The sequence below is a fragment of the Hypomesus nipponensis genome, chromosome 11 (genome assembly GCF_054491055.1).
Source record: "Hypomesus nipponensis isolate SF chromosome 11, ASM5449105v1, whole genome shotgun sequence".
Classification (NCBI taxonomy): Eukaryota; Metazoa; Chordata; class Actinopteri; order Osmeriformes; family Osmeridae; genus Hypomesus; species Hypomesus nipponensis.
The window spans coordinates 13705269-13732194 of record NC_140371.1 but is presented as its reverse complement, the minus strand read 5'-3'; the positions used below and the strand labels follow the sequence as shown (position 1 = coordinate 13732194).

Here is a 26926-nt window from a genome sequence, read left to right as displayed (position 1 = left end):
ATGGAGACCAACGTTAGCTGCTGCCTTTTTTTGCACATTTCTTTGTGGATGTGGCTCTTCTCCCCAACTTCAACCATGGGCATGACCAGAGCAGAGACAAGGTGCATTCCATCTTGCAAACAACCCGACAACAATTCGGCACAGTCGAAACATTGGGTTGGGATGGGTCTGTTTGAAGAGACTGCAAAGGAGGGTCTAATGAACGAGAGTGACCACAGCGACAATATTGCGGAATATATCGACAGCGAATATGAAATAAATACGAGATCAATGACGGAATTTCCATCCGATCAGCGAAATACTTCAAATAAAACCGATGAAATAAATAAGGACCATAAGGAGAAACTTTCTAGTTCCGAAGTACTCAATCAATCTGAACATTCATCACGCCTTAAAATGACGCATTTGAATACCAGTAAAGTTAGTGATCAGTACAGCAGTTATTCAACAAATAATAGTTTAGGAGGAGCTAAGATAATTAAATATTCTGTGTTACCCCAAAGCAAGGTTGCAACGAGTTTCAGAAGTCGTAGGAGGCGAAGAAAACGCAGCACACAGACACCAGAGAGCAGAGCAACTTGGTCCGGATTTCGTTGGAACGCCGAGGATGATGCTTTATCATCGGGACAACACGAGTTGAAACTAACAAGTTCGACATTCGCACTTACTGGGGATTCAGCTCACAACCAAGCCATGGTGCACTGGTCAGGTCAAAATAGCAGCGTAAGTGAAACTCATAATGAAGTTGTGTTGTACGTGGGATGTCAATGATCTCCTGAGTGACATTTGATTTAGCAACTGTTAAAATATGTCATTCTGAGTGGATTCATCTTCCAATTTCTTGCTCGTACAAAGACATTGTACACCTCCTGATTTTGCTCAATATTGTCTGACATAAGGAAAGGGCTTGGGCAAGACTGCCATGGCGCAGGTTGGTGCCAGTGCACCAGACAAGTATACTGAAAAGCTGGAGCAATGACGAGTCTCTCTCTCTCTCTCTCTCTCTCTCTCTCTCTCTCTCTCTCTCTCTCTCTCTCTCTCTCTCTCTCTCTCTCATTCTCACACACACACACACGCACACACACAACACACTTGCGTTAGTGTTGGGAGTACAGATGTCATGTAGTTATCACATCATATAATTGACTAGTAGCCTATCTTCAATTGACTAGGTCTTAACAACACTTAACAATAATACAGCACTACTTATATATAATAATTATAATAATACAGTAATTTAATAATAAAGTGTTTTGCAAATTGATTCATCACTTGTCTTGAGGTGAACAGGGCTTTGGACCCAAGCTCCAACAACGAGCAGGAAAAGGAGATTCCAACTTCAGAAAGGGAAGAGCATTGTGTTGTTTCCATGAACAGCTGCACCAGCCTCATTATTAAGGTGATGCTGCAGATGCAGTGCTGTGGACCTTTGGGTCTTATATAACTCACTGTCTACAGGGTAACTTCTTCTTGACTATTTTTACACACAATATCGTATTTATGGATCCACTAAATAACATTTGTTTGGAAAGGGTGTTAATTGTACTGAAACATATTGAATTTGGGTCTTTTCACAGGTTTGAGGTCTTTACGTTCTGTTTGTGGGACAACAAAACAGTGCACTAAAGAATACTGTTTTAATATCAGATTAGAAGTCAAGGGCACACCATCTACATTGTCAGTGTCGCTACAAAACTGCATTAGGACAGTTGTCATTCTGTCCATGTTATGGATGGGAATCTGCAGTGTTGGTACCACTATTCACCAGCTCAGTAAACTCCCATAGCAGCCGTATTCAACTAGGCATTCAATCCGTAAATCTCAAACTGTCACATCTGCTTGCTTTACATTCACAGAACATTGTATACTTAAACTCTAGGTGTGGGTTCTGGTTGGTTGGTGAACATGTTGTAACATAAAAAAATTATCAAAATAGTAAATATTCAATGTTTCTCTTAACTGTAACATATGGCTAGAATGATATATTTGCAGCTTTTAAGCATGGTCTTCGGTGACTAGTTTTGTAACTGACCTGTTGCCTCAGTCAATAATGTATTGGTGCCATTTAGCTCATTCTGACTTGTGTGGATTTGGGATACATTTTATTGACTTCAGTCTCCCTCCCTCAAAGTGCTGTTAAGGACTGCCCAGGCTATAAAGCCCAACAGTTTATTTTTGTTGGTCAACCAATACACAGAATAACCCTCCACAGACACATCAGAGATGCATTGCTGCGCCAATGTTTATTTCAATCTTTTAGAAAGCTCTAATTCATTGTTATACTTTCACGTCAGACGAGACTAAACAACATTGTTTAGTGCCCTTGTTAGTCACCACAGTATGGCTCCTCCATCCACTTTTCAAAGTATTGAGAAGTTCCATGCAGCATCCTTAACTACGCCGGAGATACTTGTTGACAAGGACCAAAATAATTGGATACTGTCAATAACTAATCTTGGCAGAATTGATCATGCCACCTCATGGCGGATGAAGCTCGGAGGCACGGCCGGCTTCCATTCTGTGACCCACATCTGATCCCAATCTGAGGCACACACACACACATCCAGAGAATAAGTTGTGCTTGGTGACATCTTAAGCCTGGAAAGGATAACAAAGAAATGGCATCCGAGCCTCACAAAGTTTGAGTTGTTCCTTAGGTTTGCGTCATGGTATTATTGTCCTTTTGTACTTGGTAGCTATGAGGACTACAAAGGAGTATTGCCGCCCATTTGAAATGTTGTTGACAAGAACTAGGATATGCGTATCTTTGTAATACGCTATTGTGAAGTCGCTTCATAATTCATGACTGCATTGACCTGTTCTCCATGTGAGAGCACATACCTCTGACTTCAAACAATCTAGCCTCAGCCCAACATCTGCTCTACCAGAAAACATTGTCTTTGTGAATAAAGGGATATGAATTGATGTGGCAGACTAAAGCACATCAGTAATACACCTATGGTTGAGATAACACTGCCTCTGTCAGGAACAACTCAGTTATATCCCTGAATCTCAAATATTCCATAGAGGATACTGAAATGGACACACTGTTTTGTATAAGGTGATTTTAATGTTTTTTACGAGTTAAAGGTTTAACTCTGTGAGGCCTCAGACTCGAAAAAGTTGTATTTTTTTCCAAAGGATGTCCAAAAACAATATTATTTTCTATTTGGGTTGTAGGGTGTTCACTAGTTACTCAATATTAAATTTTTTATACTTAAGTTGTCAACGTTTAAAATGTAGACTACATTTACATTTAGTCATTTTTAGTCATCGCAGATCATTCTAATGATCTGTCCTCATTTTCAACAGGTGCTGTTTCACCAATGAATGTATTTCCATTCTGAGACTCTGGACTAGCTCATTTAAACCTGACATTAACAGGGAGAAGTTGTCAGATGGGTGCTCCTAAATAAAGTCTAATGATCATTTCCTGGTGACCTTAACTGAGCAAAATAAATGTTTAAAAGTTATGTCAGTAAGCTTTTAATTGCAAAAGTAAGGTCAAATTGCGAGAAAATAGAATTGTAACTTATATTGTTGATATTCCGATCATTTCCTTCAGTAACAATAGCTTTTATGGAATCATCCATCTATTTAATTGCACAGGCCAAATATGTCTATGGTGTTATTGATGAGCTAACTTAATTCCAACAGCTGATAACGTTTGGATCAGGGAGGTGTTGAGGCTGGGAGTGAATTGTAATGTGTAGACTGTCTCGCTCTTAATTTGTCTCTTTCAGGTGCTCTTCATCCTTCCGTAATATAAAGCACCTCCACCACCTCACCCCCCAATTCCTTTAATACAATGCCCTCATGGCAGATGGGTAATCTCTTCAAACTAAGCCGTTTAAGACCTCAATAAAACCTCTTTTATTCCTCAATAATGATCAGATTCATCCAAGTGCATTCTCCCTTCAAGGTTTGAGATTTGTACAGGATTTAGGGCTTGAAAATCAATTTGCTTATTCTCGTATGTCAAATAATCTTTTTTGGAGACATTTGTCACACACATGGTACAAATCGTGTTCTAAATGTTAACATGTCCTCTAACATCTCACCTCAAGCAAATAGGAGCTTGTCCTTTGACTACACAATCCCCTTTTTATCTAGAACGCGAACTGGAAGGGAATGATTTCTCCAAAACAGTCATCCAAACATAAATGGTTGTTATTTTTTTGACCTAGAAATGTTTTAGACATAAGGTTCTTATATTCGGTGTACTGAAACCTTAGCATAAACCAACCCTCTTACAGTGAAATATCAACTAAATTAATACTTCATCACTATATCGATGCCTGGTCTCATTAACTATTTACATCAGCAAGGGAGTCTTACCTTAATTTTTAAACATCTGTCTCAATCCATAAACTGTCAGTCTAACTCTAAAACTTTTCCTGCTGGCACTTCAGAAAATGCAAATTATTATAGTCTAACCCTGGACCTTCTCCAAGTAAATGCACAAGTTAATTGCCCAACTGGAGACAGAAAGCAATTTGTCCTAGTTTCCAAACTGCTGTGGGTTGTTCTATTGTCTGTTGCCATGTCCAGCAAGCTGTGACTTTTAAAAGCAATAAAGGCCATGTTATTAGTAGACTATAAATCACATACTTGTGTTTATTTTGTAAATTCATTTTAGCACAATTTATGTACAGCTAATAAAAAGCTGTATTTTTTAAGTTGATTAGATATACAACCGCAGCAAAAATGTCTAACAGGGAATACATTTTATAAATATTGCATTATAAAGATGAATTTTAACTACTGGAAGAGTTACCCGGCCTTCTCCAACATTGTCTTCAAGTATTAAGAACTGGGGGATAAGGACTTTGTAGTGAACTACATGTAAACATGAAACCCTGTATTATTAATGAAGAAAAGCAGAAGCTTTGATTTATGCTAAAACAAACGGGAAGGAAAAGACAGGACGTTCGTCTTTCATATTAAATGAAGGAAAATAGACCTGTCCTTGGAGACCCATTAATAAAAAACATCTGGAACAATTTACAAGACAACTTAACAATTTATAGATCCTCATTCCTATTATGTAAAGGCTTGTATTACTGTAACACGGTGCAAGTACTTTTTTTTTTATGATCCTCAAAAAAAAGAAGAGACGTCCACAATATTTACGTGACAAGGCCTTGCCTGGGATGAACGATAGATGCATTGTTGACTTATTTATTCATTTATTTATAGAGCACTGGTGGTAAGCCTAATGTTCACCATTGTAGAAGCCCACTGGGTCCTTAAAAAAGAAACCAAAGCACATGTTCTCAGCATTTTGCTGAAAGAAACTGCACCAAACTCAAGCACTCAGAGAGACGCCCTGACAAGTCCTTATAAGTTTGTTTTGGTTTTGCTTATGTTTTTTGGAGCTTGACAGAAATAAGCATTGCTGTTTTTTATTGGGTTGTTGAACCCTCCTCTTGCCCTGGGGTCATATTGACCTGAAGCAATACTGATAGGATATGTTTGGATTATATGAATATTGAAGTCGATGATTTCACATGATTTCCACTGGGCAGTAGAGATGTGTTCATGGTTATATTACACAACTTGCATGACTTAGTTTAAATACATCTGTAGATAGTCTCTTTGGCATTCATAAGCCTATGGCTTTCCCTTTTTGAGACTAGAGCAGATGTTGTTTATGGCTATTTGGCTGTATTCTACAAGTATGGCTGTAACATTGTGCCAAATTTAACATTTGGGTACAAAAATTTAGTTGAGGTATGTGAAAAAATTGGAACCTGGGTCATTGTGACCCATCGTGAGATGTTGGTGTTTCTACAGGAGGCAAGACAAATAGGAGGGGTTAACAAACATCCATTTTAAGATGAGACTAACGTGCTGTAATCTAGCTGCTGATGTGTACATGGCCTAAGGCCACCCCAGCGTGTCTTCATGAAAGGAAATTGCTTTTCGGATTGAGCATATCATGTTATTATCAATCAGTACATACAGTTGATTATAATGAATCAACTGTATGTGCTCTCCTTTCTTATTTCCGTTTTATGACCTTATTATTACATTACTTGTTATGATTGATGACGGGTTTTGACCTTCATCCAACATGTTTTAATGAGGATGCATGTGTTTAGTATGCAGGTTATCTTCTCTGTACTGAGGCTTGAGATCATAACTGTGTTGTGTTTTTTCCAGGTGATCCTTATGCTGACAAAGTACTTTGACTTCAGCACTGGCAGTGTAACAGAGAGTTCTCTATGGAGGTAAGCATCATTTCAATCTTTCTCAGTGGAGGTTAGTCTTTCTCCTGTGGCACTCACATGATGCTACTTACTGTGTTTGCCATTAGGAAATGTACATGGGAGTTAAGATAAAAAGATACATTTTGCTGTACTCAAATAAAGGATTGCAGTTCTGTAGGCTTCCCAATCGCACTGTCACAGACAATCAGAAAGAGGCAGATGGCCGTGTCAAATATATACTGAATATCATTCTGGAGACAAAGTTCCCTGTTGTGCAAAAGGAGCTTGTCCAGATAGGATCAATATTGGATTCTAACTGATATCAACCGGTTATTATGAAGTGTGTTTTTTTACTGTATGCTATTGGATAACAGGGTTTAAACTGACAATGTTTGGTGTCAACTTTTTATATCTTGAATATGTCTTACATGCTGTGTAGATGTTTACGGTATTCTTTTTGACTATGTCATACAATATATCCATGTCTTTGGTAATTGAACAATTCTCCACTCATCTAGGAAATTGCTTTAAGATTTTCAGTTGCAATTTTATGCTTGCCTGAGTTGCCTAATTATTCTATCAGTAAAGTAAGCAATAGGTGTTGCTACACGCCACCCACCAAACACACCCCTAACTTCTCAGCATTACTTCATACTGTAATTGAATTCTAGGTCAACAGACTATGGAACAACATATGAGAAACTTAATGAAAAGGTTGGACCGAAAACAATCCTAAGCTACCTGTATGTGAGTCCCAATAACAAAAGGAAGGTGAGTTCCTATATCGTTCCCTAATTGGAAACCATTCTTTATGCGATCAGAAACAAATATAAGCCTACCTCAGAAAACAAGATACTGCAAAATACGTGCAAAGCCCACAGAGCACATCTGGCCTCCATGAGGCTTACGCACGTCATTGCACCGATCCGGCCGCTGTCAAGGCAGGAACGTAATTCCCGCGTCTCCTGTCTTGTCTCATCCCAGATCATGTTACTGACCGACCCAGAGGTAGAGAGCAGCTTGCTCATTAGCCTGGATGAAGGGGCATCCTATCAGAAGCACCACTTAGCCTTCGACATTCTCAGCCTCCTCTTCCACCCTGAGCAGGAGGACTGGATCCTGGCTTACAGCCACGACCGAAAGGTAACTACAAAAGGCAGCTGCCACTCAGAGCGGAGAAGGGGATCGGCAAGCACCGAACGGTCCGTGAAAATGTCATCAGAGCGTATGGACTTTATTAACGTTGTTGACATCAACAAGATGCTCGGCTAGTGATTGTGTGCCTTTTTATTATGCCCCTTTGAAGGCTAGTAAAGGGGAAACTTCTCATTTACCGTGTCGAGCAAAGCACCTGTACGTCCCACTTGTGAAGGTCACATGAAGGATGTAGTTTGGAGTAAACATCTTTCTACGCAGAACATTACCTCAGGTGTAACGTGAATACTGTGTGAATTTTGTTGTTGTCATTAATTTTTATTGTTGTGGGTGTCCACCGAGCCTGTTCTTGCCATTACACCGCTGTCCGCCAGATGGATGTGCTTTTGATGGTGGGCGTGTTGCTTTTCCCTCCTCGACACATCTGTCACCCCAGCTATGGCTGCCATTGCCAAGGGCCAGACAGCTCATCACCTGTTTCGACTAACCAAGCAACTGGGCCTGGCTCTAGATACAAACAAATAGGGGCTAGTTAATGTCCCAGGCAGGACAGGAGGTAGTCAACAGGGAAGACACAAACACACACCCTTTGTATCCTTCTCAATGAGAAACCAGCTGTCTGCTTTACTCAACGCAGCAGGTATCAAACCCTTCCTCTCCATTGGCTATTGGGAGATAGAATTCTGTGAGAGAAACCAGTCAACTCCAAAGAAGTGAGATAAATGGTGTGAAAGCAGAGATGAGAGACTGTTGAGAACCATCGATAGGGTGTTAAATTAAGATGCCCCGGAGAACATTGCCTGAAGGCTACTGGACAACTTTTTGTTAAATGAAGTCTCCCTGTTAATTCCCTTTAAAGTATTTTGATTTAATCGAAGTAAGTTGTTTTTTACACTCTAATATTCCAGCATGACATTGCATCTTTTAAAAGTGCAGTAGATACAAACCCATTTAGGCTGGCTTTTGATGTCATAGATACTGCAAGTATATCTCTGTAGTCTGTTTGACATCTACTAACTGATGGAGTCGGGAATTCCTAAGGGATATAATGTCACAAAAACTTTTCTGAAGTTTAAACAGTCAACTTTTAGAGCATACCCAGTAGCAATTCTATATGACCTGTCATGATCACAACTTCAGTTGACAATCAGCTTGAGCATAGGTTGAAAACGACTCAGAATGTCAAAACATTTGATGGAGGAAGAATTCAGGCTAGTGCACATGTGCCAAATGCTTGTTTTAAACTCTGTTTTATCTGTTATTTTATCCCCTTCCCTAGCTTTATGTCTCAGTGGAGTTTGGGAGAAGATGGCAGCTGGTGCATGAGAATGTGGTTCCCAACAGATTCTATTGGTGAGAACAGGAGTCAATTATTTTCATACACGTGTGCCCTACTCTCTGTTCTCTCTGTGGGCTGACTATAAGTCATTTATTTAGGGAAGAAGTAATACCAAAATGTTTTCTTTAAGTTATCTTAGTCATTCAATCTTAAAAGCAAAATACTATTTCTTAAAACATTTTCTATTTTTCCCATAAATGAGGCTCAGTTAGGCAGACGTAACAATGTGTTACATCACTACAGCCACAACATGTGACTAGATTTATAACACTTTCACATATTTTGATAACTTTGACAGCCTGAAACAAATGATGACAAAGTGTTTTTGAGGCCAAAACCAGAGTTGGGAAAGGTGCAGCAGAGGCAGTTCACTGTCCCAATAAAAACATTATTGGCTTCTTGTTCATGGCAGTTGATGTTTTTGCCCTGTGGCAGAAGTCGACACAAAACACTCCTATGGGAAAAGTGATAGCAAGAAAAACCTGCCTTGGGTATAAGTTAACACTTAAGTTTTCCCAAAACCATGAAACACAGCAATACAGAGTAGCTTGTATTAGCTTGTGTCAACAAAATACCTTGCCTCAAGATATGCGACAGCGAGGCCAAAGTCTTGTCTGACTAGCCCAAAATCTTGTCTTGTTAAGAAGCTACAGCACCAAACAAAATGCAGATTTTGTATTTTTTTCTGGTGACGAGGAGAACTATACAGGATAACATATAAGGAGCCTGTTTAAGGACACTGCCTGCTGTTCACCAATAGAACGGGATGAAGTATTTGACAGAAAGTCCATTAAAAAAGATGGAGCTCCAAGGCAATTACAGCGTGCTGAGGGAAGCACGATTGAACCTTTTTTTTATTATGGCCCAGACCCTGCCATGGTATGGAAAATGAGGAGAAACCCATCTTCTGCCACAATAGCTGCTATTAATACAACAAGTGGTCACTCTTGTCGCTCTACACTTAAACCATGGCCACGAAGAAACTCCATTGAAGGAGGATGAAATGCAGCTTCACTACAAATGACAACGTGCCACAGGTCGAATGATTGACAGGCGGAGCTTTATGGGCAGCGTTGTTGTCTTGCCATATTTCAAATGAGAGAATGCAAGCAGCTGCATATTTCCCTCGTAATTTCACACAATCAAAATGGAAATCATGACTATTGTCGTTCTTCAGGTGTCTCACTGCCTGAGACGTTATATTGCTGTCTTCTGAAAGATGACATTTTAAGAGAGGAAATAGCATGTTTGGACTGAGCATTTGGAAATGAACTCTTTTAGTCTAGAATAATGTCTTGGTGGAAAGGAAAACATAAACGCTGCTATTCATTTCTTTTTCTCCTGTGACAGGTCCAAATTCGGTTTAGACAAAGAACCAGGCATGATCCACCTGGAGACCACTGTGTCTGATGGACGTGAGTATTTTACCAAGTCCTGTAATTTGTGATTATACCTTTATCTAAAGACTTAGTGTTAGCATATCGGAATCAGACACATTTTCCTTGTTATAGCCGAATCAACTTAACTTCCATTGATTCTCAGTGCTTAAACCAGGAGATGATGTAAACAGCTTTGCTTTTCAACCAGACAGTGACGGCGCTTAACAGCATTAAACACAATTCTCCCCTGCTGTTCTTTAGGAAATAATAGAACAAAGCTCACAACATGAAATCCCTCTCATTTACACAGTTTCTCCTAACATACTACACCTGTAGTTCTACTTACATCCCACAATGTATAAAGAATGGTAAAAAGGACAAAGTATTTTTTGGATTTGTGCCAAAAAGTTGTGTAATTTTTCAGTTTTCCTGAGAGGAAACATTTCACTTAGACTGTAACACCCCCATCTGAATTGGCTGCATAGAAAATCCCACTTACGATGAAGTTAGTTCATTTTTTAAGGGTTGGTAGCTCCAGTATGACTTGGCTCTTGGGGCTGTTTCATTAGGCTGCCAGTGTTAATGCCTTGTCTCTGGGGAGACTAGCTCATTTGGCTGATACTAACACACCAGGACAGTCATTTCAGCTTTTCTATTACTGAGAATAGAAACGGGTCTCCCAGGTCTTCTGTTCTCTGGCTATTACCAATGCAATTACAGTTAAAAGTCTGACTGAACACAAGTGACGTTTGTTGTTTCATTCCTGATGTATGTTTGCCAAGCATTAACTTTGGGTTGCAGGCTCACAGTATATCATGTGTAAGCTGCAGAACTGCTCCGAGGCAAACAAAAGCAAGCCTTTCCCTGGATTTATCATCCCAGACTCCCTGGTGGTTCAGGATGAGTATGTTTTCATCCAGGTGGGTCATCATGCAAGGTCATTAAAAAGATACATTAAAGGCTTCCACTGTTTTGTGTGTGAATGACGTCACAATCTCATTACCGACATCTACAAGGTGGATACGTGAGGGAATTCAGTTGCATAACCTCCTATCGTTAGCAGTTTTACTTTTCCATTTTTTATGCTAGAATATCCTAAATAAGCCTTTATGCTGGTTTTGAAGTTGTCATATGTGTTAGCATGTTGGCTTATTGTTGGTAACCTCTGAAAATTAGCATCAACATTTTTTACTAGACTTGCTTAATGGCTACTGTAGGCACATGCATACTACAATAAAATCTCTTTGCTTTCTAGGTGCCTATCCGTGGCCAATCAGTCCATTACGTGTCATACAAAAGAAATGCTTTCTATCCTGTGAAACTCCCCAAGTACACTTTACCAAAGGTGAGTTCACAACTCAAATTAATTTTGTAGTTTGATTTGAAAGGCATTTTGTTCTTTGTACTGCTCCATGGAGTACAATTGTTTTGCAAGTGTTGCTTACTCATACATACATTTCTAATTGCTTAGCCCCTTCCAAACACTCAAGGTTGTTTTTGAAGAAGAAAAGGTGAACTGGAAGGGATAAATGAAAAGGAAAATTTCAATCAATATACAATAATTAGAGGATTTATGAAGCCTTTTATATGGAAATCAACACATCTAACAAACATTAACAAAGGCATACATATTGCAGTGTTTTAAGCCGGGGTTAGTAAACCAGGTTAACGTAATGTTTTCCTCTCAGGACTTGCAGATCATCAGCACAGATGACAACCAGGTTGTGGCAGCAGTGCAGGACTGGCACCAGAATGACTCATACAATTTGTACATGTCAGACGCCAAGGGCCTTTTCTTCACTCTGGCCTTGGAGGACGTGGTGAGCAGTGGAGGACCAGAGGACAATGTCATGATCGATCTCTATGAGGTACTGAAGTGGACATACAGTCACATAGACCTAATGAGGATAATAATAATGACGACAACTTTCATTTAAATTGCGATTTTAAAGGGACCCAATAATGCTTTACAAGTATCAAGAACAAAGCCACCCAACAATGTTGAACAGCATCATGGGTTGGGTTGAACTATATCATCGTTGATAAGGTTGTAAAGTGTGTTCTGAAATTAAGACATGTCTATTATTAATGTCTATTATTATGTCTATCGTTTTGAACATCACAATTGTACATGGGTAATTGGATGTTCTTAGCCAGCATTACAAATACAAATGGTAAAGCAAGGCCTTGTCAACCACTACTGTCGGGTTATAGTGATTCTGTTGTTGTTTTTGCTCCAAGGTCAACACACTTACATTCACGGTTGACCAGTGATAAACTTACCAAGCAGCTGCACCCAAATCATATCTCTCCTGACAAAAAGCCATGAGGCAAAACTCAAAGAAAACCCCGGAAACCAATGGCTCCAAATTGTCCAATCACATCTAATTAGCCTCATCTAGAGATAGCAGGTAAAGACACATGAAATAACTCTCAGAGACATGTAACCCAGATGGCTATCCGTTGTTATTACTCCGGTTGCTCATTGACCTCTATGAAAAGAGACCATTCTGAAGTGGAGGCCGGGGCCAAAAACACGGATGTAAACATTTCATGCGAGGTTGCTCGAGATTTGCTGCGGAGGAGTATGTTGTGCTGTGCAAATGGTTAAGCGAACCCAGCAATGCCATGAAAAGGTCAGCGTCATTTTGATGAAGATTGGTGAACTTTGGAGATTGAAGAGTGCAGCAGCAGAAGAAGCAGCAGTGAACAGCGTTATGGTGTTGTGTGAGCACATGCACACTCACTTGTAAATACAAAGGAGAAGATGTCTCACGGCTTCACCATATGTTGTTTTCACGCTGCAGTCCTACAGATGGTCCAGAATAGTGCTCCCTGTCAGAATTGCTATCGTATAAAGGCTTCACTTCTTCTCCAAACTACGGCTGCAACTTTACTTAGTTTGAATAATTTACAGCTGAATCTTTGACTCCTCTACAATTTTTTTCTGTCGTCTAACTCACTTTCTCATGTTCATAGGTAGCGGGGATTAAAGGGATATTCCTGTCAAACAAAGTGTTTGAAAACCAAGTGAGAACGTACATCACCTACAACAAGGGACGAGACTGGCACCTTCTACAGGCTCCCACCACTGATCTCCGTGGTAACCCAGTGGATTGTGTACAGGTGAGTGGGCTTCCGGATGTGGACACAATCCCATCTCACCGGGTGTCATCGATGAGGAAAAATATCGATTTTCTTTGTGTGTGTACGTGTGTGTATGTGTTGTTTTTCCAGCCTTACTGTTCCTTGCACCTGCATCTCCACGTCTCGGAAAACCCCTACACGTCTGGAAACATAGTGAGCAAGGAGTCAGCGCCAGGAATTATTGTAGCATCAGGTGGGGATTTTTTGATCCTGTGTTTCCTTGACTTTGTTCACCTCATTAGCCAATACCGTGAGGGCTACCGGGCATCCGGCACTTTCCTTTCTCGCGGTTGTTACCCAACTCTCACACTTCTCGCTCTATATTCTCAGTGTCTGCACCAAATCTATAGTTCTCTTCCTTTGCTCTAAAGCCAAAGATCTTCTCTCTCAAGTGTGATCGGTCTGCTACGCGGAATGGATTACAGTTTGCCTGAACATCTGACGTTTAAATGTTGTGGGTTGTCTTCACTTTCTGGCTGGTTGAATGTCCGGTTTCGACAAGAGATTGACAAGAGATTTCTCTTGCAAAACTGCCCAAACGATCTTGATGTACGTCTGGCTATTGGTTGAGAAGCAAATACTGAATGAGTCCATTTCATGCACACAAACGCATCCATACACAGCAAGATGACTAAGTGCTTCCGTCCTTGCACGCAGGTACAATTGGACCCGAGCTGACGTCCAATAATGTCAGCATCTACATCACATCAGATGCTGGGAACACATGGAGAGAGGTACGCATGCACTCGGAGCACAGGGGCGCTTGTGGGTCCCAAAGTGGGAGCCACTATCAAAGGCTTCTCACTGAGCTTTGCATTGACTCAAGAGTCAATATTTCTGAAGCAGACCTGAATAGACGAGCTAAATGAATGTTCACGCTTTGAATGTGAAGTGCACACTTTAGGATCCTCGCTGATTGACGGCTAAGCACTGCATTTACAGTCTGTGCTTTAATGCCCTTTATTCCCCTCGTCTTATCCATCGGTTGCCATTGAAGTCATCGTTTTTTACGCCAAGGCCGCATAACTGCTGGATTTTGCAATGATGCTGTACTGTACAGTACATGATACCAAGTATTGTTAGGAATGGAAATGAAAAAGTCTGTGCCATACTGTATATTGCTATACCAGTGGATACAATGTTTATGATCTGTCTCTCGATTTCGCCGCAGGTGTTTGAGGAGGAGTACAGTGTTCTCTTTCTCAACCAGGGAGGGGCACTCGTGGCCATTCGACACACACCTCTCCCTGTCAGGCACATCTGGTGAGCCTTCCACAACCACGCGCTCTGAAGTATCCGTCTTATTCAGGGCCTCCTGTCTTCCTCCATGTTTCTCGATGGTCTATGGGCTTCATTTTTTCCGAACACAAAAGCGTTGACTTCTGTCCGTTTTTGTGGTGTTGAAATGCTCTTCAGTCATGGTGGGTGTCCATTGTAGTTCATTGTGCCGGCCAACATTGATTTCTTCCCCAGGCTGAGTTTTGATGAGGGGAGGGAATGGAACAGATACAGCTTCACCTCCTCGCCCCTGTACGTGGATGGTGTGTTGGGAGAGCCAGGAGAGGACTCCCTTATTATGACGTAAGATCAGAGCCAAAACACCCAGACAGGTCATCTTCAAGATTATTATATGTTATTTCATCAACATGCGTCCTTCTTCCAAATGTCTTTGTGCTAAGCAGAATCATGACTTCATCTGGGGAAAAAGCACATTCAGGGTGTTTCCTGAGACCAAGCGTTCCCTGGATATTTTGTCATCTGTCTTATCTTTGGTCTTTCCAGAATATTTGGCCATTTCAGCCATCGTTCTGAGTGGCAGCTGGTCAAAATTGACTTCAGGTCCATCTTTATTAGAAGATGTACCAGTGAGGACTACAAGACATGGCAGTTACATAACGAGGTAAAGAGAACATAAGCACAAAAACTGCCTACATTTTGTCAAACATGAAGCTTACATTATTTAAGTGAAAGAAACTCCTTTCTGCTCCAATGAAGCATAATCCATATACCTGTTTAATGCATATTTCCATATATTTAAACAACACCTAAAGTGAAGTCTAACCAACAAAGTCTGCCAGCTCATTTCTTTGATGGCATATGAAAAAAGAGACATTTCGGAGACATCGTTCATTATTCACAACCTGCCTTTTTTCCTCAAAGGGTGAAGTGTGCATAATGGGGGAGAAGAGAATCTTCCAGAGTCTGAAGGCCAATGCCAGATGTGTCAAAACCAGAGATCAGTACATCTCCCACATGTCAGACTCCTGCCCGTGCACCGAGGCTGACTTTGAGTGGTGAGGACACCTGCCCTTACTCCCGGGACACTACAATACATTTAACTCTTAAAACTTTATTGATCTCCTTTGTGGTAAGCAAGAAAGTACCGCTGAAATAGAAGTTCTTACTTCATGCATAATTCATAGATTAGCATTTACATTTAACAGATATTAAACACTTTATTTACAAGGAGACTTCTAAGAAGAGGTATTTTGCTGAGGCAGAGCTAAACTCCAACAAGCATTAGCAGCAAAAAGCAACGTACATAAACACAAAATCACAATTTTGTGAAAGATGGGCACTAGATAAACACAGACAACTCCTTTTCAATAAATACAAAAAAAGGATTTGTTCATTGCTTCATCAACACACATTCCTCCAAGGTTGAATGGGGAACCCTGTAAACACACATAACATGGGAAAGATCACAGTTAATTACATTAAATACTTGTCCTATGGGCGAGTGGTTACCATGGCATTAAACAAATGTCAAACCCTTGTAAAGAACACAAAAAAACACAAAGACATTATGGATATGTCTGACTTTTCTCATTGCGTTGTGCCATAAATTTTGCGCTGTGCTTGTGTTTATCTCTAATATGCAGCCTTTTTTATTGCATTGCAAAATGCAGAGATCCATTGTCTGGTCAGGTCCTGGTCAGCTTTATTTAGACAAGCTTTTACTCCCAGCTAATGCACCCTGGTGTGTTTTTCTGGAACAGAGACAGATGTCAATCAGAATGTCATTACCATTTATGTAACATTGTGTCACTGAGTGCTTCACATTAAAAAGTCCTGCCCTCATAGTCTGTAAATAAGATTAAACATGTTGGAGAGTAGATACATTATTACAGATATACATGAAAAACCAAACAGAATCCTCAATCAGACTAATGAATTATTTTGTTGCTGTGGATTCTTTGGTCAGTAACATCTGGTCTATTCCGCTATGTATACTGCTGGCTAACACAGACTCCTTTATTCAAGTGTATTTCTTTTCCTTTCAATCTCAGCCTTTTAAGACGGTTTCTCATTGATCTTCCCTGTGCCTGTCCAGTGACTACGGGTTTGAACGGCAGACTGATGGTGGGTGTAGACCAGCCTTCTGGTTCGTTCCGTCCTCCGTGTCTAGAGACTGTATCAATGGAGACAGTTTCCTCAATACCACTGGGTAGGTTGAATGTTTAATCCCTGCTTAAAATCTTCAAATCATCTTAAAATGTTCCCCATGGAATCCGTGCAGGGTTAGGATGCATGCAGAAAACAATGACTTCCTAGTAAATAGGATGTTTAGTTTATGATCGTCTTGAAAAAAAGATGATCATAAACTGAAGATGATCCCCCCCCAAAATGGATGTATTGTTGTATATTTTATTTTATGTATGTGAGTGTGTGTGTCTCTGTGTGTGTGTGGCTGTTTGTGTGTCTGTGTGTGTGTGTTCCAGATACCGTAGGGCTGTTTCAAATAACTGCACAGAGGGCAGTCTGGGTCAGTACAGTCCACGGAGGCAGAGATGTCCCAGCCAGGCCCCCAGAGGTCTCCAGCTGGTCACCAGCGATGGGACCTTCACTGCCATCATGGGCACCAACCTCACCTTCCTTGTTCTCCTGGAACAGGTGGGACTCTTACCTTTCGGACTACTTTAGCAGGCGTGTGTGTGATCTGTGCATGAATGTAATCCGAGATTTTAACAATGTGTCGAAAGTAAACTGATTGAAACTAAATTAACCAGACTCTTACAACGTTATTGCATGCATTTGGGACGATTGAATTATTTTGTTCATTTATTCAGTGACGTAGATTTGACATATAATCAAAAATATTGTGTATGGAATTTTGGTGAATATTTAAGTCTTGAGGACTAAAAAAAGATCAGGTCTGACACATTGTGCGCTCGTACACTTAGTGAACATAAAGTAAATGTTTCTCTAACTCTAGGGAGATGGCTCCGCCACCAGTATAACTTTGGACTTTGGAGATGGTACTGCCATTTCCTACACTAACATCAGCTCCATAGAGGACGGGATCAAACACATCTACAGTAAAGTAGGAATATACCTAGTGTCAGCTGCAGCCCTCAACTCTCTTGGCTCAGACAGAGTACTGCTCTACCTGCATGTCACATGTGAGTACCTGGTTGAGTGCGGAGTGCTGACTCCAGAGATTATAGTAAATTTTCGTCGTGAATCTATTTTGAGGTGATTATTGTATTGTATTGTACGTAGTTATTTCAGTACATTACTGTTACTGTAATGCGTTTAAGGACAATCGTGGTGTAGCAAGATACATAGATGTGGTATGGTATTTGTCTACTGCTCTGAAAAGCAGCACGTTTGATTATTTGGTGACTGAAGGTCGTCTCGAACAAGTGCGTCTGTCGGCTCCCTCTGTGGTGATCAAGAACAAGGCAGTGAACCTCACCACAGTCCTGATGCCCAGCCAGGTCGGAACTGTCATCTACTACTGGTGGTTCGATAACAACACTGAGGTCTGTCACACCTGAAATCTATCGAGTCAATAAATGTCATGAATTTGTCTACCTTGTTCAAACTCAAGTACCTCTCCCTATTGTTCTCGTTCTGTTCATCGCTCTCCTCCCGTTCTCTTGCATCCCCCCTCCACCTCTGCTGCCCTGGCCCTCTCTCTCCATATGCCCCCTTCTTCCGCTCTCACTTTCTTTCACTCACTCTTCCTCTCTTTCTCCCTCTCTTCATCCGTCCCACCTTCTCCCTCTTTCTGTCTATCAATATCTCTCCATCGGCTCCCTTCCTCTCTCTCTCCCTGCCTCTTTCACTTTCTCTCTCTCCCCCTTTCTCTCCTCCTCTCTGTACCTCTCTCTCTCTTTATCTGTACCTACCACTCAATCTCCCCCTCTCTCTCTTTCTTTCTCTCTGTCCATCTTACCCCTTCCTCTCTCAATCTGTCTCCCTCTTTTTCTCCCTCTATTTCTCTCTCCCTCTTTCTCTCCCTCTCTCGCTATCCTTCTCTCTCTCTCTGTCTCGCGTCCTCTGTTAGCCGGTAACAACACTAGTAGGAGGGGTGTCCTTCACCTTCACCCAGGAGGGAACTCATACCATCACAGTGCAGGTCTCTGTTGGCAGCACTCTCCTCCAGGACAGAAGAACTGTAGCTGTTTATGGTGAGACCTGGCTGGAGCAGGGCATTCATGTCCACACGACTCGCTCATTATACAAGAATAACAACAAAATGTCCTTAGACAATGTTTTTCATCGAGTTACTGTTTAAAGATTATTAAATTTCCTTGGGCCCAGCGGTTCATTCATGTCCACTTGTAATAGTGGTAGTAACTTTGCCACATACTGCCCTTTTGTGTCGACAAATATGTAATTCATGTGTGTGACGTTTAGGTATTCGTGAACAGCATGTCCTGCGTTTTCTTTCAGAACATTTCCAGTCTCATGTCCTAGCCTTCTCCTCTAACGTGGATGAGCTCAACCCAGGCGTGGCAGAGTGGAGACAGGACATCAGCCGAGTGGTCAAGAACACCATGGTCCAAGTGAGTTCTCCAATACACTGGTACCAATCCTGTACTGGTAGGATCGACTTCTACAAAACAAATTCAGACCATTTGTTTTTTGGTCTAGATCCATTCTTTGTCCAGTAAACTCTGGTAAGAAGATGTCGTTCCAAAAAAGCACATCACTAACGCTGACAATTACTTTCTAAGAAGCCACTAGACTCATCATGAGGTACTTACTAAATTACAAGGTCAGTTCTTAGGTCTGGCACTTCTATAATTTATAGATGTCAAAGAGAGATTTCTACTAAATTGCCCCACATGTCCTCAAAGTAAGGCTGTGACCCTCAGGAAAGAAAAGGTACAGTGAACTGTGAGGTAAAGTGCTTCTAGCTCCCTCGCCCCTGGCCTCTCTGAGGATGTCAGAAAGCAGTTATATAAAAGGCCTGGCTTCTAAGCTATATTTATAACCCACCATGGCTCTCAGTATGAAACATTCACTGTGACCTTCTGTCTTGTCAGATATTACCACTGTCTGGACAAGAAAACTGACAGCGGACCTCTGGTTATGGCATGAATGCACTTAAAAGGCCTGCCCTTAACCAAAGACTGTCAAATTGAACTTGCATGTTTCGCCTGATTTGTGCATTATACCCTGACAGCGACTGGTACTTAGTCAAATGACATCTGAAGCAGAAAACCAACCCTATTTAGCCTTATTTCACAGGCACATGCCAAACTGCACAATTAGACCAAACCTCATGTAAACGAAGCCTGGATGGGGATGCTACTGTGGCTAAACCGAGTCTTCATTTGTTCCTTAAGGTCACAGGTATTCGAGAGGAGCAACTCCTGGTGTCTGTTTTCCCAGGTTTGCCTACGACAGCAGAGTTTTTCATCATCCCCGAAAAGAGGTCAATGGCAGGCACACAGGAAGGGAAAGGGACACACTTAGACCAGGTACTCTATTTACACTCTCAAATGTTAGAGACTCCATGCTTTCTCTTTAGTACGTTGTTTGGAAGGTATATTCAATTGACAGAGAACGATGAAATCCCAAAACATTTCTGTTTCTCATCGTTTGTTTTCAAGTATGTTTTTGAAAGGAAATGAGAAAGTGTCCCTTTTAAATGATTGGACATTGGATCAGGTTTTGGATCAAGAATACAAAATAAACACCCATCATTCTTTGTTGTCACATCGTCACATTGTCTTTATTCCCATTAGTGTCATGGTTTTCCTAGTATATTTCTGCCCATATAATTCCGTTTGTAGGCTTCATCACTATAATCAGAGCCAGAGTTATCTCATTGTCAATTTAAAAGTTTAAATAACAGCTTCACTAAACAGCATGATGGGAAAACACATTTCCTCTTGATTATGTTCTTCATATCACAGCGGGTTCATGATTTGCTCATAATGAGTTTTTCTCTCTTCATTGCTTTAATTACACATGCATAGGGTTTTAATGTTCCTTTATTAGCTACGGGGAGCTTGCAGGCAAGCCTCTTAATATTTACCACAAGAGTAATGCTCATTTCCACCACTAGAGGGCAATGCAATCTCATCTAAAACGATCTTCTTAAATTTTAAGTAACCACGATCCATCACAGCCCAGTTCTGTATCATACTGTGGAATATCCCTACATCTTGATTTAAATGCCCTCTAGCATTGCTCTCTCTGTTGTTATATTGCATATACTATGACTTATTATTTCTCAATGTTATTAGGGCAAATATTTGTAATGGAGGTATTAGAAATATATTGCATGTTATATGTTGTTATATATTTCTTAGATAGCACCTGCTATTCAGGTAAGCTATTGAGGTCTCATTTTCTTCTGATCCTAAAAACTTTTAAACATAAACTAGGATTTGTTACAATCCTAAAATGGCTTATTTATGAAACACAGAACCAGCATGTGGCAACAAGCAAGCGTGTCCCCGGCTCACATTTAGTCTTGAATTGACTTAATAGGTATTTAATTACATTGATGCATCCTGTAATTGGACCCATCTAGAGAGGAGACTTATGGGCCAAGCTGAATTGGGAATTAAAGGGATGTATTTATCTAAAGGCTGTCTGATTACCTGGCAGAATCTCACAGACAATAGAGTAATAAATCTTAGTTCACAGTGGCTTGTCTCCACTCCTTGTGTGGGTGTGTGCACACGTTTGTGTGCGTGTGTGTGTGTACGTGTGTGTGTGTACGTGAGCATGGGTGTGTGTCCGTGTGTGTGTGTGCGTGCGTGCATGTGTGTGTATGTGTGGAGCAGCTTATTAAAATGTGTAATAGATTTACTGACCCTGATATGCCACTAGAATAAAAAGTAATTATTCATACTGTGTAGAGCAGTCTAATTTTAACCAGTGGAAAGATTTTAGAAAGAGCGAGATGGAATTAGTGAAGCATGGCTAAGGACTCAAATGGGCTAGGAGAAGGCATCCTGGTCTCTTGTTAAATGACTGCTTCATCTAGGTGTGAAAACCAAGTAAACTAGGGAACTTTAAGATACATATATCAAAAACTGCTCAATCGTGATGTAGCTACAAACTTGATTTGTTTCCCTATAGCTTTAAGTTCATGTGGTTTACAAACTAGCTTTTTTGAGGAAAATTCAAGAATCATCGAAGGGGTTGGCAAGGAAATATTAAAGGATAAATTAATTTCTCAAATGTCACTACCCATGCTTCATAGGTTGAATGCCCTTTTACCTGATAGGATTTCCATTGCTATGATTGGCCCGTCAGGCGTTCCCCTGTAACTGAATTACAGTTGGCGTTTCCATATCATATCAACACTTGGCCCCTCTTTAAAATGAAGCAGAAATTATGATTCATAATTCAAGCTTGTGGACGAAATGAGTTGGGTTGAAATATTGATGACTGTGAAATGGTGCTGCTAACCACGGACCTTTTCCTCACAAGCTCTCTGAAGTCCTGCTAAGTGCTCTGAACCAGGACCTCATCCGTTTCACTCTGAGACCAGGGGTTCAGGTCAACGTGTACGCCACTCGCCTATCTCCAGGTACTGACCAGGGTTCAACCTCGCAGCCCTCCTCTCTATGTCTCTCTCTCGCTCTCGCTCTCGCTCTCGCTCCCGCTCTCGCTCTCGCTCTCGCTCTCTCTCTCTCTGTCTCTGTCTCTCTATCTATGTCACCTACCCATCAGTCTCTCTGTTTGTATCTATGTCTCTTTATCTCTGTCTCTCGGTCGACCCCTTTTTTTTTGTCGCTATCCATCTCTATCTCCATCACCCTCTCATTGTCTCTATCTCTATCGGTCTTTATCACTCTCGATCTATCCGTCTGTCTCTCCCTCTCTTTGTTTCTCTGGCCCCCTCCCTCTTTGTCTTCCTCTATTTCTCTCTCCTTCCCTTGCACATAGGCACTTTTAAAACACATAATACACACGCTCACATGAAGGCACGCACGCACACACAGTCATTTCTGGTCAAGCTGTCCACCCTTATGCCAGGCAACAAAAGACATCGTCCCATTCCTGGCCCATCGTTTACGAGAGTAATGGGAGTAATTATACTTTACCATATGTTAACTTGAATACACAAGTGAAATTATACAATGGCTGACACATGTAATGGAAAGGCAAAGCTATTCCTCTTTTGTCGAATCTTCAACTTGCATTCATTTTTCTCTCTAATGTCTCTCACGTCTTTTCTCAGCCCCTCTCGTGGACACGAGTGACAGCAGCCACAACGGAGCTGCAGTCATCATGCTGGTGTCTGTCGCATTACTGGGCTTGGCGGTCTTCGGAATATATAAGTTCAAAAGGTGTGACCTCTGTGGAAGTCCTGGTGAAAGCCTCGCAACTGGACTGAGGAATCACTCGTCTCCATCTCATTTCGCACAATATTACTGAGAACGACAGTGTAATCAATTCTCACAGTCCTGAATGGGACTCGATGTCCTGCAGTTATCAATATTAATCTTTCTGACAATGTGAAAGCTGACCTTTCGGAAAATGCTAAACACAGCCATTCCGGGGTGAGACGTTCAACCGAATGGCAGGAAAGGTTGAGGAGATAAGCCCTGAGACAACATACATTATACAGTGCCATAGCATAGGAAATGAAGACAGCCTGAGCTCCCAGTGTACACACCCTCCTTTGCGATTAATCAAAAGGCAACCGTTTCCAAGAAGGATTCTGAAATTCCATATAGTGCAAAAACTCGTTTTTGCACTATAGTGTTTTTGTTTTTTTACCATTTAAAACAACAGCGTTGCACTTTATAAAACAGCAGATATCGTTCACAACATAATTGACTGTATAACAATTAAGTATTTTTGAAGTCATTCATAAAAGTCTACCTACATTGACAACCTACTAAATAGTCCCGTCGTTCATGTTTCACCTCTACCTCTGACTCCTCTGTGTATCCATGCCCTGCAGAAAGATCCCAGGCATCCCTACGTACAGGGAGGAGCAGTCTGAGAAGGACCAGGAGGTCATCCCCACCGTGACCTCCATAGCGGTTCCCAACCCTGAGGGAGAAATGGGGGCGACCTCGATGGAGCACGCGGACATCCAGGCAGAGCCACAAGGCAGAGGTATTGTACTGCAGTCGTTCCCACAGGACAGTCTTTTATATGTATATATGCAGAATATGGAAAATAACAATTCGGCTTGTATTTTGGAAGCCAGTGGACACACACCTAGGCATGAGACTGCTACAAACAACTGGTTATGCTCCCAAAAATCTCACATACTAAAGTAGGATTTAAAAGATTGCGATAGTCATGTGCATGTACTGCACACAACGTTGCCATTTTCCTTTTAATGTTACATGACATAGTCTGTCTGCTGAAGTATTCTTAGTGTGCTGGCTCAGGCAAAATAAAGTAAACGTGAAGGATGGTGGGTGACAGTTTCTTTGTATATATGAATTAATTAGTGTAGCAGGAATGCAACGGTGCATAGAAAGCTGTCCGATAAAGCAAATCCTGTGCTGCTCTGCTTGATTTTCTCCACTGTGCACTGATACAATAACACACTTGCTAGGCTAGCGTGAAAGATAGATATGGCAGCATGCAACAACAAAAAAGAAGAGATAGATATGCTGGTATGCAAATGACATGATATTTCTCTTCCGTCTCCTTCTTTACTTCCCTTCCGCTAGGCTACCTGCCATCTCACCCAGACATCACGCTCTCTGATGAAGCGCCCCATGTGTTTTAACGTTGGGAGTCTTCGGCCGAGTCGTAAGCAATACATCTTCTTTGGCAGTTTCTTCCAGCGAGCTATGAAACCATGGACTCAATGAATGGTCTCGAGTGTTTTTCTACCCACGCATGGACAGACCAGTTCACACTGTGCTGCCCGGACTCTCCCAAGGAGACTTGACGTATTTTTACTCGTTCCTGGAAATAAGATGTTTTCGATTGAAATACTTGTATTTTTTTGCAAGGGTGTTCCTTGAGACCTCGTTTTCAAAATGGTGTAATTACGACATGGTTTATTTCAGAGTGTGGCTCAGTTGTTGACAGTGGTATTTCTTAACAGAAGTATGAAAACAAAAAATATATTTGCGCATTTTGTGTCCAGTTGTTCCTGAGAAAGTGCTCAGGAAGGGCACTCGGTATGTGCACTCAGACTGGGCCCCATTGAAATACCATTTACCATGAGGAAACGGCAAAAGAGGAATTTATAAATACTTTTGAATTATTATTATGAGTATGTTTTCTACAATCAGTAAATATCATCAGTGAACATGGTCATATAGTGAAAGCTTGCTACATGCAGTAGTCTAATGGGTGCAATAGTCTGATCACAGGTATCTGCAGTGTTTTCCGTCCTCCAAACTCCCTGCTGTTGCAGCACCAACCATGACAGGTTGGTCTGAGGGGTTGGATGCGGAGCATCCTCAAGCTGTGCCATGCCGGGAGAGTTTTGGGGCCATCGTCGAATTACAAGGGACAGATCTGCATGCTATCCTACCGTCAGAGCTACTTCTGAGAAGGAAAGTCATCTTCATACTGGATATTCTGTACTATGATATCACTCTCTTTGAGTTCTGCTAACACAGTGGGCCAGTCCAGTCCATCACTGGAGCCTGGTGTCCATGTGCTCTCCCTTTGCCTCCAAGGACTAATGGGAACCCTCTGTGGACGCTACATAACCTTGTCACAGGCCACCAGAGACAGACACACGGCAGACGTCTCCCTTGGCGACTGGATACTGCCTAGCAACAGCACCATGGCAGATTTGGGATTGTCTACCATCCAGGTGGGAGAAGCACACAAGTTCTTCATCAAACTGACTTAAGTGTTGTCAGCGTCACATGCCAGTGCGATACATTTACTACAAGTTGCCCCACTCCTCTATACTTCTTGGGTTGAAAGGGAAGCCAAAATAAATGCACTCCTTTTCTGAGGACTGCCGTAGCAGTCTCTCAAGATCGACGTCGGAACATCTCTTTTTTTCAATGCTTGTTATTTCTCGAGAAAATTTGGTTGTGCTTTGTAGAGCAACGTGTAAATTGTACATATTTATTTGCATGGTATTTGCTTTGCTCCTTTTAAATACAGTACAGTATTTACAGCGTGGCTTCAAAAATAAACTGCGGGACTTGCAGAACATTTTATCCCATTTGCAAACAGCTGTCAAGTAATGGCATCCATCCTTTAAATGTGATTTTCCAATCAGTCCTTTAATGAGGGAGCTTATTAGTTTTTTGCGACACAGAATGTAGTTTAACAGAATAAACAAGAGACAAAGTAAGGATTGCACGATCTCTCAATTCATGATTATCATAATGTTCCAGTATCTCTTTGTATGTTAATTTACCCAGTGATCAAATCCTGTGATCTGTATACTGTAAGGGCTTCTTATCCATGGCTGTACAATATGCTTGTATTCTGTCCGCCTGTAACAAGTGTTACTTGGTATATCTGATATTCAGAGCCAAACAACCATTTGCATATGCTAGGGGGCCCGACTGGGAGGACAATGAAAGCTCCAAGCTGCCTGGAGTGCATCTAATAGGCTAGTTCCCTGTTTCTTCCCGCTGTGCAACAAATGAATTATCCCCTCTCCAGGAAATCAACACACACTCAGGGTGGGTATTCATAGGCAGAGTAGCACCTTGAATGAAAAATGGCCCATAACAAAAAGCTAAGAGCAGTATTGCGTTAGCCGCGGAGGGAAATGGATGAACATTGAGAACCGTATTAGAGTATAGTAGCCTATCTGTCCCTGCAACGAATCATCCATTAGCGATTGTCACCGTTCAATTTGATCTTGGCCAGCGCAACATCCCACGGCTACGGGAGAGGGAAGTTTAGATGTCAAAACAAAAAGAGAAACAGAAGGAAATTGAGATACTGACTTGGGCTCTATAGATTTGGTTGGTTGTGATGAGGATTGGTGTGTGGCTGCGTGGACACCCTACATGGAGGACAGAACAGTGCAGCCTGTCTCCAGTAAAAGTCAGCTCAATCACTCTGTGCCATGGTGTTATGGCATCTCTTCCAGATGGATAACCTCCTCCTCTTCTAGCTCAGCGGGATTCACCAGGCACGTCTGAAATCAGACGATGCTGAAGTTGAGTGAATTACGCCCTCTGATGCAAGAGGGACCCCAAGCAAGTCCACACCTGCTCTGAGATAATGGTAACTGTTATGTCAGATGGGACCAGATCTGACACCAAACTTATCAGACCTTGGGCAAAAATAGATTACTTTCCAGCCTCACCGGATCATGAGGATCCAGCAGTGTCCAGCCTCACACCTGGCAAACTAAAGGAGTATTGGTTTCTGCCAGGACTGAAGCACTGCTGTGTCTTATGGGGATTAGGTAAAACAATGCCTCACAACTCTGAAGGATGTTGGGAGGTTGTGTGAAGACAAGACAAATACTGCCCACAACAGATATCTTCAATATCAGTGCTTTAGCTCTCGTGTTGCAAACATACTGGACC

At 41.5% G+C, this 26926-nt stretch overlaps 1 protein-coding gene across 1 annotated transcript; it reads left to right on the top strand.

Moving 5' to 3' along the window:
• LOC146268223 (VPS10 domain-containing receptor SorCS1-like) lies at window positions 1-24640 on the top strand. The gene is made up of 27 exons (XM_084709175.1): window positions 1-723; window positions 6166-6233; window positions 6884-6983; window positions 7197-7355; window positions 8647-8720; window positions 10057-10121; window positions 10887-11005; window positions 11341-11430; window positions 11774-11953; window positions 13065-13211; window positions 13323-13425; window positions 13890-13966; window positions 14404-14495; window positions 14706-14813; window positions 15015-15132; window positions 15393-15526; window positions 16567-16680; window positions 16955-17126; window positions 17449-17635; window positions 17865-17998; window positions 18526-18649; window positions 18915-19027; window positions 19814-19948; window positions 21918-22017; window positions 22672-22780; window positions 23401-23558; window positions 24128-24640. The coding sequence occupies exons 1-27, from the start codon at window positions 1-3 to the stop codon at window positions 24184-24186; spliced, it is 3762 nt and encodes a 1253-aa protein (XP_084565301.1). The 3' UTR covers window positions 24187-24640.
• Window positions 24641-26926: the final 2286 nt, after the last annotated feature.

Coding starts and splice junctions, on each gene's coding strand:
- LOC146268223 (XM_084709175.1), top strand. CDS start 1: ATGGAGACCAACGTTAGCTGCTGCCTTTTTTTGCACATTTCTTTGTGG. Junction 724..6,165: donor GGTCAGGTCAAAATAGCAGC/GTAAGTGAAACT, acceptor TGTTTTTTCCAG/GTGATCCTTATGCTGACAAA. Junction 22,018..22,671: donor CGCCACTCGCCTATCTCCAG/GTACTGACCAGG, acceptor GTCTTTTCTCAG/CCCCTCTCGTGGACACGAGT.